This window comes from Centropristis striata, chromosome 2 (assembly GCF_030273125.1).
Source record: "Centropristis striata isolate RG_2023a ecotype Rhode Island chromosome 2, C.striata_1.0, whole genome shotgun sequence".
Lineage (NCBI taxonomy): Eukaryota > Metazoa > Chordata > Actinopteri > Perciformes > Serranidae > Centropristis > Centropristis striata.
Window position 1 is genome coordinate 41,809,635 of NC_081518.1, and position 18,521 is coordinate 41,828,155.

Sequence of the window (18,521 nt, forward strand, 5' to 3'; positions counted from 1 at the left end):
TTTGACATTTAATCCTCTGCTTTATTGGCTGCAGGTTTCAGTGGTGGGGTTTCTAAATTGCTGACTGATTAATCTCCCTGCCGATCCACAAACAAGCTGTAGAGGTGTTCCTCTTTTTAAAACTGCATTTCTTTTTCTTTGTCTGCCAACAGCAGTTGTTACCAATGGAGCTCCGACTGAGAGATAACCTGAGGGTTATGTTCATCTTGATCATCCTCCTATCTACGGGTAAGTTAATCACTCCCTGATCTTTAGCAGCTCTTTTAGCTTCATGTTCGTTGTCACAACTTTGTTTCTGCACAATGTAGCTCTGCTGTGCCTGATTCTGTACATGCTATATGTTGCCATATGTAGAGATAATCAAGAGGAGACATTCAAATACAACCTACAGTTAAAACTTCAAGCAGACACCACATATTTCCTGTGTGGAATAGATGATCTGATTAGATTCTTGAGCTTTTGCTGCATACATTTGCATGTTTAAACAAAAACAAGTGACTTTAAATTGCTATAACAACTAATGCATGAACATATAAGTAACAGTATAATAGCACAAATGATGAATATATTGCAATTGTGTGTTATATTTAACATTTCACAATAAATGTAGCATTGGTGGCATAAAACAATGTTAAAATATTCTGCCGACAACAAGAAAAATTCCACTTGCCACCAATGCAGTTTCACTTGTTCCGAGAACTGTCTATAGGTCAGTTTCTACAAGCAAAGCAGGATATATGGGCTCCAGTAAGGTTTAACACTTTTTTGAGGGTGTGAAAAGATGTGTTGTTGTAAATGCTCCTGTGCTAACCAACAAAAAACAGAAAGCAGACTGTGAACATTTAAGTTACAAGATAAATTTTTCAGTTCAGGCGAGGAGCACAACTGTCCGCTGATTAATTGACATTTTCTGTAGACACACTGAGTTCCTCACCTGAGGCGGTTTGACATTTGGCTAACTCGCTGCATGACGCAATAGGAAGACATAGAAGAAGAATAAGAAGTAGTGTAAGCTTGGTGATGAGGATTTTTTTTTTCTTTCAGAAAGCTGTTTTATAAGTCAAAAATCTTACCGACCACTATTTGAGCACATAGTAAGTTGTGGTTTGAAAACGGTTCACTGCAAAAAAAGAAAAGTTGGGTGAACTCAAAATTTCAAGGCAACAAACTTCGATAGAATTTTAAGTTGGACAATTAAACTAAATATTTTAAGTTTGCTCAACTCTGAACTCAGATTTTTGTCAACTTACTTCTGCTAACTTCTGCAATGTGCTGAATTGGCACGATTGTAACGCCGCTATGAAATGTCAGCTAATGTTGCGACCACAATTTTGAGTTAGCATTGATACGCTAATGGCTACTCTTGTAGCTGTAACAAGCAGCGCCACTAGCATCAGTTAGCCGCTAGCATCAGTTAGCCGCTAGCTTTCGATAATGACCGAATTTCACCACTTTCCCACATTTCACAACAAATAAATAAGAGTTAGCAGAACTATTGTCCCTTGTTGTGAACCCCAACTTAAAGATATAAGTAACAACAACTCACCAACTTGTTTTTGAGCAGACAACTGGCTTCCTTTGTTGTGTTAACGTACATTATTGCCCTAAATGTCAATAATTTATATTTCCAAGTTTTACCAACTTAAATCACTGTTTTAGGCCAAAAAATACAAGTTGGCTTTTTTTGCAGTGTTGAAATATGCAGATTTCTGCAATTTTCTGAAGAATAACACTGAATCAAAACTGGACTACATCGCATTTTTCTTCCAATAACAGTAAACCGTCAGATATTTACAAAAAAAAAAAACCCACAATGGTGATTTTGCAATGATCCCTCAAATGTGGTTATTGAACCATGCTGTTAAAAAAATATAGGGAAACCAAACCATGTGTGTATACTTTTGTTCCCCTCAGGTTCAGGTGAAAATGATGAGGATTGGAAGTTTTGTGGCGTCTGGCGCCATGGCAACGGCCCCCTGAGCCTGAAGGTCAACCTCTCCCCAGGCTGTAGTGGGATCTCAATCTCAGCTGATCAGAGCTCTCTGTCCATCGATGGGAAGATCACAGCTCAATGTCGGCGGTCGGAAGTGATTATTGATCCTCTCAAGAGGCTTCGGCTCGATTCAGAGGAAACCCCCTTCTGTCTGTACTGGGAGCCATTGATGGACCAGTTGAAACTGCAAATAAATCATAAAAAAGAGGCAAGATGAGGATTTGTTGAGAAATGTACATGTAGTGGAACAGTGGCGGTTCTAGACCAGTTTTACTTTGGGGGCCAAGGAGGGGCTAGTGTTTAATCAGAGGGGCACATTAAAAATCGTCAAAAATGATATTTAAGCATTCAAAACCTTTATTTTAGCTAAAAATTCTCATATTTGGAAGAACTACATTGATTGAAGCAATGAGACTCACCAACATTAACAGTTATTTTTGTACGACAATGACATTTCTCATTTTTGTGCACAATTACTTTTATTTTGAAAGTGCAGTACAGTGAGAATGATCTTTATATTTAGCTTTTATTGCACAATTAAACTATTATACAATGGACACATTCTGGGTTCCTTTTGTGTACAGTGAGATATTGTTTGAACAAAAAATAGGTAAGAATTATTCCGTCGTTCATTGTTACACAGGGGCCACAACAGGGGCCAAGGGCTTCTTCACAGGGGCAGTGGCCCCTGGAGGCCCCTGTGTAGAACCGCCACTGTCGTGGAACATCTAAGCTTTCTTAATCTTTTGAAAGCTGGCTTATTGTGAGACAACTCATCACTATTCTTTTCTTTGTCCAGGACGGGAAGAACCTGACTCTGTGCTGGCCCGCCAGTGTGCGGGGCCCCTGCTGCACTGATCTGTCTGATGGTCTGACCGCACCTGAAACACCTTACGGCATCATGAATGGAACGATCAAAACTGACTTTATTACCCACAAAATACGAGCAGCCTACAAATATGTTGCAGATTCCATCAATTGCAGTAAGGAAAATTTAATGTTATCTCCAGTACTCCTGTAAGTGAAATAAATTCAGCAAGATGGAGGTTTTACTCATTGTGCATAAACTGAAGATTTTTTTCTGCCACTATTTTATGTCAATGTTTCCAGGTTAATGGTCAAAATGTCCTTTTGTTCAAGTCAAACTTTAAGTCAAACTTTATTTATAGAGCACATTTAAAACAACCGGGGTTGACCAAAGTGCTGTACAGATATCACAGTTTCAGGAAATACGGTAAAAACTAAAATACTAAAATACATAAACACAGTGCAACAATAGAATAAAATAATAAATAATCATTCGAAATACAATAGGGACCTCGCAGGTCGTTGCCTGCTCGGGCCCTAATAAATAAAAATATAATAAAATAAATTAAAAATTTAAATAAAATTTTGTTTTTGCAAGATGTCCACTTAAACTTGATTAAAAGCCAGGGAGAAAAAGTGTGTTTTTAAGGAGGATTTAAAAACCTCAAAGTTCAGTTACATGTACTGTATGTAAGGGTCAATAGATTATTTGATTCAACCAAAACTAAAAAAAAAAGACTTTAGAGTCAGATTTCTGTTTAAGTGTCAAGTTTACCATGTCAAATTCAAAACTGTTTTCTTTTTTTGCAGGCGCATTGTGTGATCAGGGATCCAAGCAGGGATCCACCCAAGTCCACATGTAATTTCCTCTTGCTTTTTTCCTCAATGCACCATAATATTTACTGTTGAAGTAGCATTACCGTGTTTTTGTCAACATCCTTTTTCACATGACTTTGTCTTAATTACAAACGCCGCTGCTCTGAAGCTTTATGTAGTCAAGGGAACTTTGACTACAAACAGGAAGTGAAACTTTATACTATGATAGGGTGTGGGTTACAGAAATAACTTTGCTTCCTTTAAAAGACCATCTGACACCACATTTTTAATGAAACATCATGATTGTGTGTGTGGATGTATGTATTCAGGAATGTGGCTGCCGGGAACATTGAGCATCCCTGTGCTCGCAGCTCTGTGGTGGAGATGGAGAAGGATTTCAGAGGCGCCAACGTCACATCACCTGTAAGACTAACACACAAAAACAAGTTGATGTTCTCTGTTGTTTTACTTTAAAAGCAGAGGTTCACTTTGGAAAACAGTCTCACCAAAGGGTCAATTTGGTAGCTGCTCTGAGGGTTCCCCTGCAATCACATCACTTAAAGTGCTGTTCCTTAGCTCAGTAGTTCTCAACCTTTTTGAGTCGCGATCCCCAATTTAACATGCATGTTGTCCGCGACCCCCACTCACTGAACAGAATTTCACACGCACAGTTCAGATCACCCAAAAAAGAAACAAAATGACCAAAAAAGACACAAAATGACAAAAAAGGAAACAAAATGACCAAAAAGACACAAAATGACCACAAAATGATCAAAAAAAGACACAAAATGACCAAAAAAAGACACAAATTGACCAAAAAAGACACAAAATGACAAAAAAGGAAACAGAATGACCAAAAAAGACACAAATTGACCACAAAATGATCAAAAAAGACACAAAATTACTAAAAAAAAAGACACAAAATGACCAAAAAAGGGAAACAAAATTACCAAAAAAGACACAAATTGACCACAAAATGATCAGAAAAAGACACAAACTGACCAAAAAAGTAGCCTGGCTAACACCAGACCAAATCTCATTGGAGATTAGGTCTGGACACCTACAATGTATTTCTCCGTAGAGGAGGTGTGGTTTACGATCCTCCGGAGCCGTTTATTGGACGCTTAGAATGTCTATCAAAGCGTCTGTAGGTAGCTCTTAGCCAATCAGATCAGTTATACCAGATGACGTAGTAGAGCAACAGAGATGGATGTTTGTTGTGTGTGTGTCTGTGAGAGAGTGTTGTTTGCTGCGTTGCTCCTCCAGTTCTCGCTTTCTGCAAGATTATTTATTTTCACGCTTTATTCCCCCTCATGTCATTCAGCCACACACATCCACTGATTTTATGGGCAATAAACAAGCTGCTGCGGGTCTCTGGGGGCTCCGCTGTCCCCCGATTCGGAGCGAGATCACCGGCGGTGACCGGCGGTCTCACCGGCTCGGCGCAACGAGCCGCAGAAACCGCCCGTGCGGCGCTAATAGCCCCGCTACCGGTGATCTCGCTACGAGCCGGGGGACAGCGGAGCTGCCGAGAGACCTTTCGCCTTTCAACTTTCACTCTAAACAATTTAAAACACCATCTACAGCTAAAGAGAGTTTCGCGTCCGCAGCAGCCATGTTGGATCCGGAAAGCTTCCAAGTGCCGAGTAGTACGCGTCATCGTCTCACCGTCCCTCCCCGCTCTGTGATTGGATCCCTAAAACAGGGCTAAGATAATCGCCTCGTTTCCAGACCGTCTGGAGGTTCGAAATCAAATTCGAGCGCGCAAGGCAGTCTGGGTATACCCAGGCTACCAAAAAAGACACAAAATGACAAAAAAAACAAACACAAAATGACCAAAAAAAGGCATTAAATGACCAAAAAGACTAAAACACATGAACACATGAACACTTTAACATAGTGGAGACAGAGCTGACTTCCAAAAATGATTTGCCGACCCCCAGAAATCATCTTGCGACCCCAATAGGGGTCCCGACCCCAAGGTTGAGAATAGCTGCCTTAGCTCAGGAATCAACTTTGACCCTCAGGACTTTTTTTCTCATGCATAAAACTGAGGTTTATTTTGGTTTCATTGGTCAAAAGTTTCACAATAACCTTTCAGCATATTGTTATTTGAAGTGGTCTGAGAGAAAAATATCGTACTCCTCTTGGCTCCGTTTTCAGACTTTAGAAAATCTAGCCTATGATGGGAGATTTTGGCCAATCACAGGTCATTTCAGAGAAAGCCTGATATAATGGCACGCAGAAAAAGTTGTTATTCCAGTGTTGGCATAAACTGCCTACACTGCAAATCAACCCAAAAATAGGAATACGGACTTATCAAACAGAGAGTCTGCAAATAAACCAATTAAGAAATGTGTCATCATTGGCGAAGCAGTTCAGAGACGGAGAGAAAATGTTGCTTATAGTTAAGTAAATGACCAGTACTCCTACAGGTTACTGCATGGAGCATGTGCTCATCTGACTGGAGGGGGTAAGGACAGAGAGGGAGGGGGCAAATTTTTTAGCCTTTTCCAGAAAAAGCTGCCTACCACAACTTTAACATGCACTGTATTCCTCACAGGCCACATAAGCAAGATTGAAACCACACTGGTTCCGTCTTAGTTGCATTTTAGCTGCATATTCAAACTGAAAATCATTTCCTGAGACACAAACATCCGTTATTTATGCCTTTAAGCATTTTTACCTAAGCCATTGTATAAAAGGGAAGTTTTTCTTTCCAGCATGTGTGAGATAGCAATTATTTAGTGGCAGCAGAAAGAGAGCATTTCTAAATAGAGACAGAAAATTAAGGATTTTTTTCTCTTAGTTCAGTTCAGAATAATTAATTGATTCAGAAATCAACTTACATACACAATCATTTGTCCACTTAAAGCAGGGATGGGCAACTAAATGCTGCAGGGGGCCACGATTTTTCATCAACACTACCACAGGGCCACATATAGGAGCGTGCACTTAACCAGATATGATGAAACTGCAATATTAAATATGTTAACAGTGCAGTAACTTAGCATATTTCATGCTCAAATGCATGTGTAAGAGTATAAATAGGAATACAAAAGGTTTGAAGCAAATAAAAAATAACCACTTACTGTGATTTATTTTTTTTAGTTCAAGAACAGCAGACCAACATTACTTGCAAGAAGTAATTTTGTGCATTTTTACACTGCACTTTTAAGATTTCATGCTCAAATGCATGTAGTTGTACTGAGGGCCACTTCAAGTGCCCTGACTTAAAGTCTATTTCCCTTTTGCAGTGGACAAAATGCACGAGAAAGCACTGCTTTTCTACTTGACTTTCTCTACTCCAATCACTCCGCTGCAGGCTGCTTCACTCCTGTGACTGCGCTCGTCCATTTTTAATCAGGGGCTCCGTAGCAGGTTTTTAACTCAGTGAATGAGTAACTGTGTTAACGCTTCCATTCAAGTCTTGCATGGTGGTGATTTAGTTGAGTAAAATAGGTGAGAGGTTAACCACATGAAAGTGACTGATAGCAGCATTTTAGTGACAAGTAGAGGATGGACTTTAAAACCTGACATTTTTCTGCCAAACTATCTTAAAATAGGGCCATTTGTTAAAGTACCCAGCAATCCACATGCAGATGTACTAATTAAAACTGTACAGCATGGTGCTGTGGGGGACACTCACAAGCAGAGCAGCACTGTGGTTTAAACTGTGTCATTGATTTAACCTTTATTTTGTTGACATGTTTCCTACATCCTGCATTTATTCGAATAATGAAGAATTGATACTGATATGATAAGCTAGTTAATGGACAATGTATTTTTCTGTTCCTCTTATCCATCTCTAACTGTGCAGTGGTCCTTTCTCTGTTTACATTGTGTTTTCCAGGTCACTAAAGGCATATCTGCAGAGTCCACTGCCACTGTCCATCTCCCCTCGGCTCTAAAAGAAGCTGCAAAGAACACCACCAAAGTCGTTTGCACTTTCTACAAAAACAACTCACTGTTCCAGGTAAAGCTCCGTTTAACCACATTCAACACATGCAGCTGAGAAGAGATGTCAAAACCAAGTCTTTGATATATAGTACACCACTGTATTGTACTGACATGACATATACACTGAAGAACCTGGTCTCACAGGAATCCGTGAAATAGCCACGGATTCATTTCACTCAAAATCCGTGGAATAGCCACGGAATCACTCAAATTTCCGTGAAACTGACACGGATTTCGCTACAATGCAAGTTAATATTTTTTCCTATTGGTTTGTTCCAAGTCACGTGACTTTCAAGGTCCCGGCGGTCAGAACAAAAAACATGGCGGACAGTTCTCTCATTTTTAGTGAAAAAATCAATATTTTGACTTAGTTTCAGCATAAAAATGGATTTTGATCACATTTCTAGCGAGAAATATATGTTTTATTTTCTAAATATCCACTCAGTGAATGTACATAATCACTTTGTATGTTGGAATAGCCACGGGATATGCTGTCATTAACTTGCATTGTAGCGAAATCCGTGTCAGTTTCACGGAAATTTGATTGATTCTGTGGCTATTCCACGGATTTTGAGTTTCACGGATTCCTGTGAGACCATGTTGACACTGAAATACTTAACTTCTTCTGTGTATGAATATGTAGGCTGTGTCATAATTGGGTCAGGTAAAGACGTTTGTGTGTGTGTGTGTGTGTGTGTGTGTGTGTGTGTGTGTGTGTGTGTGTGTGTGTGTGTGTGTGTTCTAGGAGGGTCACAAGAAGGACAGGATTCTTGATGATGTGGTGGAAATCACAGTGGAGAACGAGATCATCAAGGATCTGCGCCAGCCGATTAAGATTGACTTTCACCATAATGCCATACCTGTAAGTTTGTGTCCTTTTGTCTTTATCAGTGTGACTAGTTTATATTTTAAATTGTATTGTCACATTGAGCTAACTTTTTGAACGTGACCACAAATGTGTATCGCTTTTATGAACTGCAGAGTTGGACATTTTTCATGTACTTCTCAAATATTGGTTTGCTGTTGAAAAAAAACAAGACGCTCCTTTTCAGTTCCGTGACGTCTGTTAAAAGTTATCTACCTTGAACACAGAGAACACAGAGAAACCACTTGATGGTTTCTTTTCTTACCTCACACCTCGCAAAAACAGATGGTGCTACTTATGTGCTTCAGGTCGTCTGTTGTTTCCTCTCTGCACTGTACAAATGCACTTACACCCACCGTTTATTGTCCTTATGTAAACGTTATTATGACACTTTCACTTGAGCTTTCTGTGGTGATGAGTTGACACGTAGCAAACCAGATTTTGCATGTTGGACGAAGTTATGATTGCAGCTATTAAACAAGGAAGCTCTTCCAGCCATAACTGAATGAAAAAGATGCAGTGGTTACCTTGAAGAGTTATTAATGTGAATACAAATGTGCATCAACTCCCTCTCTCCCATTTTATTTCAGGAAAAGCATCCAAGGAAATGTGTTTCATGGGACACCAGGAAAGGTTTGAACCCTTTAGAACCAACCGTATACAGTTTTCATTCAACATATATCTGTATCGCCCTGTTTATTTAATGTAGCTCCCGTTTAAATCTGTATTTTCTTTGTGCAGATCCATTGCAAGTCAATTGGTTAGTGGATGGATGTGAGACAATACCGAGAGGAGAAAAAGACACAGAGTGTCTGTGTAACCATCTGACGTACTTCACTGTTCTTGTGGTGAGACTTGCCGCAGATGCAGCGCTATTTTTTTTACGATTGAAACAACAGTTAGAAGGTAACATAATGTAGGAAAATGTATGCATACAGTATTTTAACATTAAACCTCATCCTACCAACATATTTAACATACAAGAACCAACTGGGCACCCCATGAATAAAAACTGCTTTTAGAAACAACCATTTCAGCTAAATGGTAACTTGCTTCTTCTTTAACAGTATTAGTTATGTAATTAATGTCTATTATTATTTTAGGAAAGTTATGGTTAAAACAAAAATAGGCAGAACACATGAGGAAATCTGTGCCTGCAGCATCTGTGTCTATCTGCTAAAAAAAAGACTGACCTGGGTGCCTCCACCTCCAAAAACTTACATCAGAACATGAGCTTACACACATACAGACACTATCTCGAATATCAAAGTATAGTGAAGAATCAAAAAAAGCTACATAGAAATAGAAACATATAGGGTGTGTTCCAAATTGCATACTTTTTCTTTTCACTTTAAGTATGTACGGCAGCTGCAAAGTATGTACTGATGCATGCAATGTGCATAAATAAACTCTCTGGCTCATATATGCTGCAAAACGGACTGAGTCAGAATCAGCAGTTAAGCATACTGCAAAATGTGAACAGATGTAAAAGGACATTTTAGGATTTTTGGCACGCTGCATTTGTACTGGGACATAGTACATTTTTAAAAGGTTCACTCATATTTTGGTGTATGCTGCTCTGCTCACTGCTCTTTGTCTCCCTGACAGCAAATAGAGCCTCGCCCAGTGCGCCACCTCCTGGCCCTGACCACCATTACATCTCTGGGCTGTGCTGTGTCTGTGATCAGCTGCGTGGCTCTCATTATTTATCTTTGCAGGAAGAGGTAATATTATGTGTTGTTGTTGTTGTTGTTGTGGGTTTATGCATTTTATCAAAATCGATCAATATTATTTTAACAATATAGAAACATACTCATTTGTGTCATTGAGTGACCTGATTGGATCAAGAGCCTATCCCCTTATCAATCTAACCATTAAAGGTCAATGCATACTTTCAACCATCTGCTCACTTGCATAGAACAATTTGGGTTTCCATGTTAACTTAGATATAAATAAGGATGCTAATTTTGGCCATTGAAAAAACATGCATGAAACAAAATGCACTTACCTGAAAAAAAAACGAAGAGCTGACTGCTTAATGTATCTTTTAGTATAACCAGCTTTTCAAGTGAAATTGACTTAATCGGTCATTTGTGGGTGCAAATCATGTCCATTAGTCATCTCATGATATTAAGAGTCACAACTCCATAGATTGTATATATAAAGTGGACTGTGATGGTTTGCAGATGACTGTTTTTGAAGCCTTGAGTTGGCATTTTGGCCGTCGCCCTCTTGTTTTTTTGGAACCAGAAGTGACCATATTTGGACATGTATGTGGAGCTGGGGAGGAGTGTCCCCTTATCAATCTAACCATTAAAGGTCAATGCATACTTTCAACCATCTGCTCACTTGCATAGAACAATTTGGGTTTCCATGTTAACTTATTAATATATTAATTAGGATGCTAATTTTGGCCATTGAAAAAACATGCATGAAACAAAATGCACTTACCAGAGAAAAAAATTAAGAGCTGACTGCTTAATGTATCATTTAGTATAACCAACTGAAGTTTGGAAACCAGCGATCAAAACCATAAACTCATTATGAAAGTGTTTATTGAGGTAATGAATCTAGTAGTAGGGTTATTATTGTCATATACTTCTATTTAGTCAAACTTAAACTATTGAAGTTGTTGTTCTTACTGGCCATTAGAAAAAAAAATGCAGTTTAAGGCACTTCATTGGCTTTATTTTTCAGTTGAGGGTTTATGCATTTTATCAAAATCAATCAATATTATTTTAACAATAAAGAAACGTACTCATTTTCTTTTCCACTCTCCTTCAAGCAGGCGATCCAAGGAGCAGTCCATCCCCATCCACTTTGGTTTAGCTGTGTCTCTCGCCTTCCTCAACCTGCTCTTCTTCTTCACGGGGGTCCTGGCCAACACGGGAGGGGAGAGTGTGTGTGTGTGGGTGGGCGCAGGCCTCCACTACACCCTCCTCAGCTCTTTCTCCTGGATGGGCATAGAAATTTTCCACACCTTCTGGTTGGTCTACATGGTTTTCATCCCCTCTCCTAAGCCTTATGTCTGGAGCCTGTTTGGCTTTGGTGAGTGTGTAAAGCAATGTTTTAAATGAATATGCTTTATGGCACATTGGGGTAAAGATTATTTTAATGTGTGCCCTTTGTGAATCCCTTTTCAGTTCTCCCTGCTGTTCCTGTAATCATTCTGGCTGCAGTAGGTGACATTTATGGACTGAAAAAGGTGGTGCCAAGCGATGACATCCACAATCCTTATCTGATGTAAGCATGAGTATTAAGACAAAGATATACGCTGTGGAGAAACCACATGCAGTAGTGCCTGGAAATGTATAAAATGAAATCAAACAGAACACATCTTAAGTAAAACGCCCCATGTTTTGACAGTAGTCTTAGCAGGAGGACGGTGGAATGTCGGTTGGAAAAAAATAATGTTATTCTGGCATTGTTTGAGAGGTAAATGGGTAGGGCTAGCTCTTTTAGGGTTCTAGCAGTGACCACAATGGCGTTTCTGTCAGGACACGGTGAAAAGATGAGGATGTGTAATGACGGTGAATCCGGGTTTATTTCCACTTCAATGTCATCAAAATCATTACAGTCTTTAGCATTGTTAGTTTCTGTAATAACAAACAAAACACATTTCTCATTATTACTCAATAAAGAAATAATAATTACAGACCATAACCACCTCAAATACAAACAAAGAAAAATCTGCACACATAGGGATGTAACAGCAGTCCAAGCTACATTTATATCACATATGCAATACAAACAGGCAGTCACAAGCATCCAAACAATAACACTAATAGCTCAGGGAACCGAACAGCTGTAAAATGCAAGCTATTATTATCATCTCAGGACGCGCTACCTACAGGCCAAACAAGGTCCACACCGCCGGCAGACACACACATAAAAGGTTAATTATATTAATTATACAGCGCGAATAGCGCAACATCATTGTCGGCGATTGTATATATAAAAACATAACAACACTCACATTCCTTCACGGACTTAATGCCTCTAGGAACGGCGAACGGCGATTCACGGCAACCGCTGCAGTTATCTGCTCTCATGTAAACACTAACACACTGGCCACATGTCCATGTACAAACTTTATTCAAGCACACACGTCACCACGCATGCACGGATCGTGGACATCGGCAGGAAGAAAGGGAAACATGCAGCGAATGTCTGAGCCTTTTAACAGGCATTTTCTTCGTCCTCTTTGGGATTATTTGATTTTCCTGTCTCTAAGTGTATTTCATGTTTCCAGGTGCTGGATGAAAGACGACCCCAAGGCCTTGCTGGCTCACTATTTCACCAATATGACGATCCTTGCCCTCCTGGTGTCCTCGGGAATTGTGATGCTCTTCTTGGTCTACAGGAAGATCCGCACCAGAGATGAATGGAAGCAGAACCGAGTGGCTTTTCTCAGCATCTGGGGCCTCAGCTGCCTCTTTGGGACAACTTGGGGTCTGACCTTTCTGGACTTTGGACCCCTGTCTGACTTCGTCCTCTTCCTCTCGTGCATCATCAACTCTTTTCAAGGTCTGTGCTTACAGTGTGCTGCCATTTCAAAACATACAGAAGACCAAACCACAAAACTGTCACAACAGGACAATGACCGACCCATTATAGAGTGTCACATGATTTTAAATGGGTAATTTGTCACTAAAGGAAATATGTTGATCCAAATTACTAAAAAAAACATTTCATTTCACCTTTATTTATTCAGGGAGGGCCAATTGAGAGCAAGCTCTCATTTCCAATGGTGCCCTGATTACAGTACAAATACAAGTCAACACATTACACTACATATCAATAATAATATACTCAACAGAAGCACAATAAATTCAATGACCTTCCAACTGAAGCTGAGACAGCAAAAAAAACATGTTTGTGTAATTTTAACATCATGCTAGCATTACCAGCTTCACAGAAGGTTAGACTATATATAGTCAGTCTGGTATTTTCATTGTTGGCTCAGAGATTGGTGACTGTGTATTTGGAGCCAGTGGTCCATTGTATCAGTGTGGGAATGAGACAATGGCCATGGTTAATCAAGGCCTTCTGCTACTGCTGCCTATCAGAAGAAAAGCTGTTTCCTCTCAATGCAGGGCGCTTGTTTTTGATTCCAGTCCAAAAACCCAATTTATTAACCCCATTCTGTCTGCTGCATTTTGTCCAACAGGCTAACACGTGACAGTTAAATGATACATCAGCGGTTCCATTAGAATTTGATATAAGTTAACTAACATTTACAGCTAACTTTATGCACAACAACATTACTTAGCCATTTTGGGGTACAGACTTATTGACTTTCTTGCCAAGGGTTAGATGAGAAGATTGATGCCACTCTCATCCACTGCAAAAAAGAAAAGTTGGGTGAACTCAAAATTTCAAGGCAACAAACTTCGATAGAATTTTAAGTTGGACAATTAAACTAAATATTTTAAGTTTTGTTTTTGAGTTTGCTCAACTCTGAATTCAGATTTTTGTCAACTCAACATCGTCATAACTTTTAATCCTTACTTCTGCTAACTTCTGCAATGTGCTGAATTGGCACGATTGTAACGCTGCTATGAAATGTCAGCTAATGTTGCGACCACAATTTTGAGTTAGCATTGATACGCTAATGGCTACTCTTGTAGCTGTAACAAGCAGCGCCGCTAGCATCAGTTAGCCGCTAGCGTCAGTTACCCGCTAGCATCAGTTAGCCGCTAGCATCAGTTAGCCGCTAGTGTCAGTTAGCCGCTAGCATCAGTTAGCCGCTAGCATCAGTTAGCCGCTGGCTTTCGCAAATGACCGAATTTCACCGATTTCCCGCATTTCACAACCAAGAAGAGTTATCAGAACTATTGTCCCTTGTTGTGAACCCCAACTTAAAGATATCAGTAACAACAACTCACAAACTTGTTTTTGAGCAGACAACTGGCTTCCTTTGTTGTGCTAACTTACATTATTGCCCTAAATGTCAATAATTTATATTTCCAAGTTTTACCAACTTAAATCACTGTTTTAGGCCCAAAAATACAAGTTGGCTTTTTTGCAGTGTGTCTTTGCACTAAAACTGCAGTCAGGAGCCAGCTATCTTAGCTTATAGCATAAACACTGTAAATGAGGACACTCCGTCCATTAAATAAAAGTCCAACTGCCAGTACATTTAAAGCTCAGACATTATGTTTAGTTTGTTTTATCCCGACAAAAACCAAAGTGTAAGTTGTGGTTTTATGGAGGTTTCTGTCCCAGACTGTGTCTTGGACAGGCTGTAGCGTTAGCTGACACTATTAGCGACAGATATGGATCGATGAGTGGTATTTGTCTTCTAATCCAGTAGTTCTCAACCTTTTTGAGTCGCGAACCCCAATTTAACATGCATGTTGTCTGCGACCCCCGCTCATGACCAAAAAAGACACAAAATGATAAAAAAAAAAAAACACAAAATGACCAAAAAATTCACAAAATGACCAAAAAAGACACAAAATGACCAAAAAAGACACAAAATGATCAAAAAGACACAAAATGACCAAAAAAGACACAAAATGATCAAAAAAAGACACAAAATGACAAAAAAACAAAACACAAAATGACATGATCATTTGAAAAAAACATGATGAAGAACAAGAAACTGCATAGTTTTATTTCCTCAAATATTGAACTATTTCTTACAACTGTATCTTCACAGATAACATTATTAGACATTAAATACTCTCAAAAATCAGAAGGAAAGCAGATTTGAATAAAGCCAGTTTCCAAATGAATTGATAGTCCCACAGACTGCTGAGACAGACTGTTGATCACAATGAAACTGCTTCGGCGTATCTCTAAAAGTGAAACAATGGCTATGAGTATAGATAAAGATAGTAGGTGTGAATTGTATTGAGCATATAGTAGATGGTCAAAGACCATCTACTATATTTTTGCTGTTTCTATGAAACAGCAAAAATCCTGAAACAAGAAACGAAACAAAATTGGCTCTTCATTGACTCACACGGTACTGAAACCAGGGATTACTTCCCTTTCATCAACAGAACAACACTAACATGTGGCTAAAGTGATCACAGTCAGTTTCCTCAAAATGTTAGAATATACATACCAACAGCTGATGCAGCCAACGAAATAGATTATTTTTTTTAATCTTTACAGTACAGGTTCATTTGTTTCAATTGTCAGATAAAATAAATGACAATGTTTCACAATTAATATGTATTTTTGGTAACACTTAACAATAACCATAATTTATAATATGGTAAACAGATCATTTATAAACCGTATATAGGCCATTTAGAATGGTAAATTCATCATTTATTAATGTTTAACTAACTAAATCATATATAAATGGCTAATAGATGGTATATTAATGTAAGTTTATAGTTACTTTACCATTAACAAACAATTAAATTATAATTCATAGTTTATTAATAGTTTTAGTTGCACTCATTATAACATTTTAACACCATATTAAGTATGTTAATGATTTTGAAATGATTCATATACCTTTAAGAAATTGGTTGAAAACATTTAAAGATTAAATATGTATAGCACTTTGTCAATGGTTAATAATTGGTCTATAAATATTACTTAGTTGGTTATTGTAAAGTGTTACCATATTTTTTTATCTGATAAAATACTTTCAGCCTTAGATTAGTTTTAGAAACAGGTAAAGTTAATTATTTCCACTGGAATATTGCGTTACTTTAAGTTAGGCCATGGGTCTCAAACTCACGGCCCGCGGGCCAATTGTGGCCCTCGTCATGATATTTTGTGGCCCCCACCTTGATATGAAAGTTTAATGTGAGTTTTATATGAATGGCACTTTACCGTGTTGTGTGTGGAAGGTCCCTTTAATTACTTTTTTTGGCAATTTTGTGTCTTTTTAAAAATAATTGTGTGTCTTTTTTAATAATTGTCTTTTTTTTTAATCATTTTGTCTTTTTTTAGTAATTTTCTGTCTTTTTTGGTCATTTTGTGTCTTTTTTGGTAATTCTGTGTATTTTTTGGTCATTTTGTTTCTTTTTTAAGTAATTTAGTTTTTTTCTGTCAGTTTGTCTTTTTTCGTAATTCTGTGTCTTTTTGTTGTTGGTCATTTTGTGTCTTTTTTATAATTTTGTGTCTTTTTGGTAATTCTGTGTCTTTCTTATAATTTTGTGTCTTTTTCGTAATTTTGTGTCTTTTTTTTGGGTCATTTTGATACTGCCTCCAGCGGCCCCCGGGTCATTTGAGTTTGAGACCCCTGAGTTAGGCCAATTCACATAAAATAAACATACATCTAAGACTTTTCTTAAACTCCTATTAATGTGTCTGCATACTTCACTTACTACACTGGCTTTTGGACCAGTAATTCTAAAAAAAGGAATGATTGAACCTTGCTTCTGGTCTCTTTTGCCAGGTTTCTTCTTGATGCTGCGGTTCTACATGCTGGACTGGATGCGGAAACAGACCGGAGGCTCTTCTCTAGGCAGCAGCAGCACCGGGTCGACCCGACAACACATGCTGCAGACCCAGGAGAAGAGTTAGAGAGGCTTTAAAAAGGTGTGGCGCGTGATACAGTGTAAAAAAGCAAAGCTGCAGTAACAAAGCTTTTATGTCTTGTTATCAGAGTAAATGACAAAAGGGAGAAAAATATTCCTCCACTGAGCACAACACTGTAGATTCATTGCTTCTTCAGCTGAACCTCTGTTGTCAGGTGGTAACTGCAACTGAAGAGTGACTCCATAAATCAGTGAATAAGCTCTCCATACGTCATATTATTAATTATATTATATAATTAAACATCACACAGCAGTTTGATTAGTTATGATAAGCGCATTGAGTGCATTTCAGCTTATTAGAGCACCAGCTTTTCAAGTGAAATCGACTTAATCGTCATTTGTGGGTGCAAATTGTGTCCATTAGTCATCTCATGATATTAAGAGTCACAACTCCATAGATTGTATATATAAAGTGGACTGTGATGTGATTTGCAGACGACTGTTTTTGAAGCCTTGAGTTGGCATTTTGGCCGTCGCCCTCTTGTTTTTTTGGAACCAGAAGTGACCATATTTGGACATGTATGTGGAGCCGGGGAGGAGTGTCCCCTTATCAATCTAACCATTAAAGGTCAATGCATACTTTCAACCATCTGCTCACTTGCATAGAACAATTTGGGTTTCCATGTTAACTTTGATATTAATTAGGATGCTAATTTTGGCCATTGAAAAAACATGCATGAAACAAAATGCACTTACCTGGAAAAAAAAAGAAGAGCTGACTGCTTAATGTATCTTTTAGTATTACCAACTGAAGAAGTTTGGAAACCAGTGATCAAAACCATAAACTCATTATGAAAGTGTTTTTACTGAGGTAATGAATCAAGTAGTACACTGAAAAAAGAACCAATTTAATTGAATTGTTTCATTTGGTAACACCTAAATGAATTAAGTTCTTTCAAATTAATTTAAAATCAGTTGTGCTAATCTAACTTATTAAATTAATTTGAAAGAACTTAATTCATTTAGGTGTTACCAAATGAAACAATTCAATTAAGTTGGTTCAACTATTTTCTTTTTTTAGTGTACGGTTATTATTGTCATAGACTTCTATTTAGTCAAACTTCAACTATTGAAGTTGTTGTTCTTACTGGCCATTAGGGGAAAAAAATGCAGTTTAAGGCACTTCTTCATTGGCTTTATTTTTCAAACCCAGAAGCCTACTATGAGAGTGAGCAGATCTTGGATCCATTTTGCAATAAATTGTTTTTGTTTAATTTGAGCTACATAGATGAAGAGAAGCTTAATATTATCAACGCCTTGCTGGAAATATTTTAATCAACAATATCCACTTTGCAGTGTAAATTGATTAAAAAAAAACTTGATTACTTGAGTCATCTTCTCTGAGACGGTGGAGAAGTAATGACATCATCACTCAGGAACTCATGTTACAGGCCTGGAGCCTGTTTTATACAACACCTAGACTGGTTCTAGTTAAAGAAGGGAAATAATTTAATTGAGATTTTAAATTGTGAACTGGACATAAAGTTAAGCTTTATTTCCAGATAGGGAAATGTTGGGATGTTAAATGATTGCAGGTTAATGTGCTGTAATCTCCATTATATTGTAATAT

At 38.2% G+C, this 18,521-nt stretch overlaps 1 protein-coding gene across 2 annotated transcripts; it reads left to right on the plus strand.

Moving 5' to 3' along the window:
- Positions 1-156: 156 nt before the first annotated feature.
- On the plus strand, positions 157-17,804 carry LOC131986530 (adhesion G-protein coupled receptor G5-like). 2 transcript variants are annotated; one of them, XM_059351530.1, is made up of 14 exons: positions 157-228; positions 1,915-2,201; positions 2,793-2,976; positions 3,611-3,659; positions 3,946-4,039; positions 7,470-7,592; positions 8,322-8,438; positions 9,032-9,074; positions 9,183-9,289; positions 10,050-10,165; positions 11,227-11,489; positions 11,585-11,684; positions 12,694-12,968; positions 16,810-17,804. In XM_059351530.1, exons 1-14 carry the CDS (start codon positions 165-167, stop codon positions 16,935-16,937), a joined length of 1,950 nt encoding a protein of 649 aa, XP_059207513.1. In that variant the 5' UTR covers positions 157-164; the 3' UTR covers positions 16,938-17,804. The 2 variants fall into 2 exon arrangements, with proteins under 2 accessions (XP_059207513.1, XP_059207525.1); XM_059351542.1 differs by having other exon boundaries at positions 11,230-11,489.
- Positions 17,805-18,521: the final 717 nt, after the last annotated feature.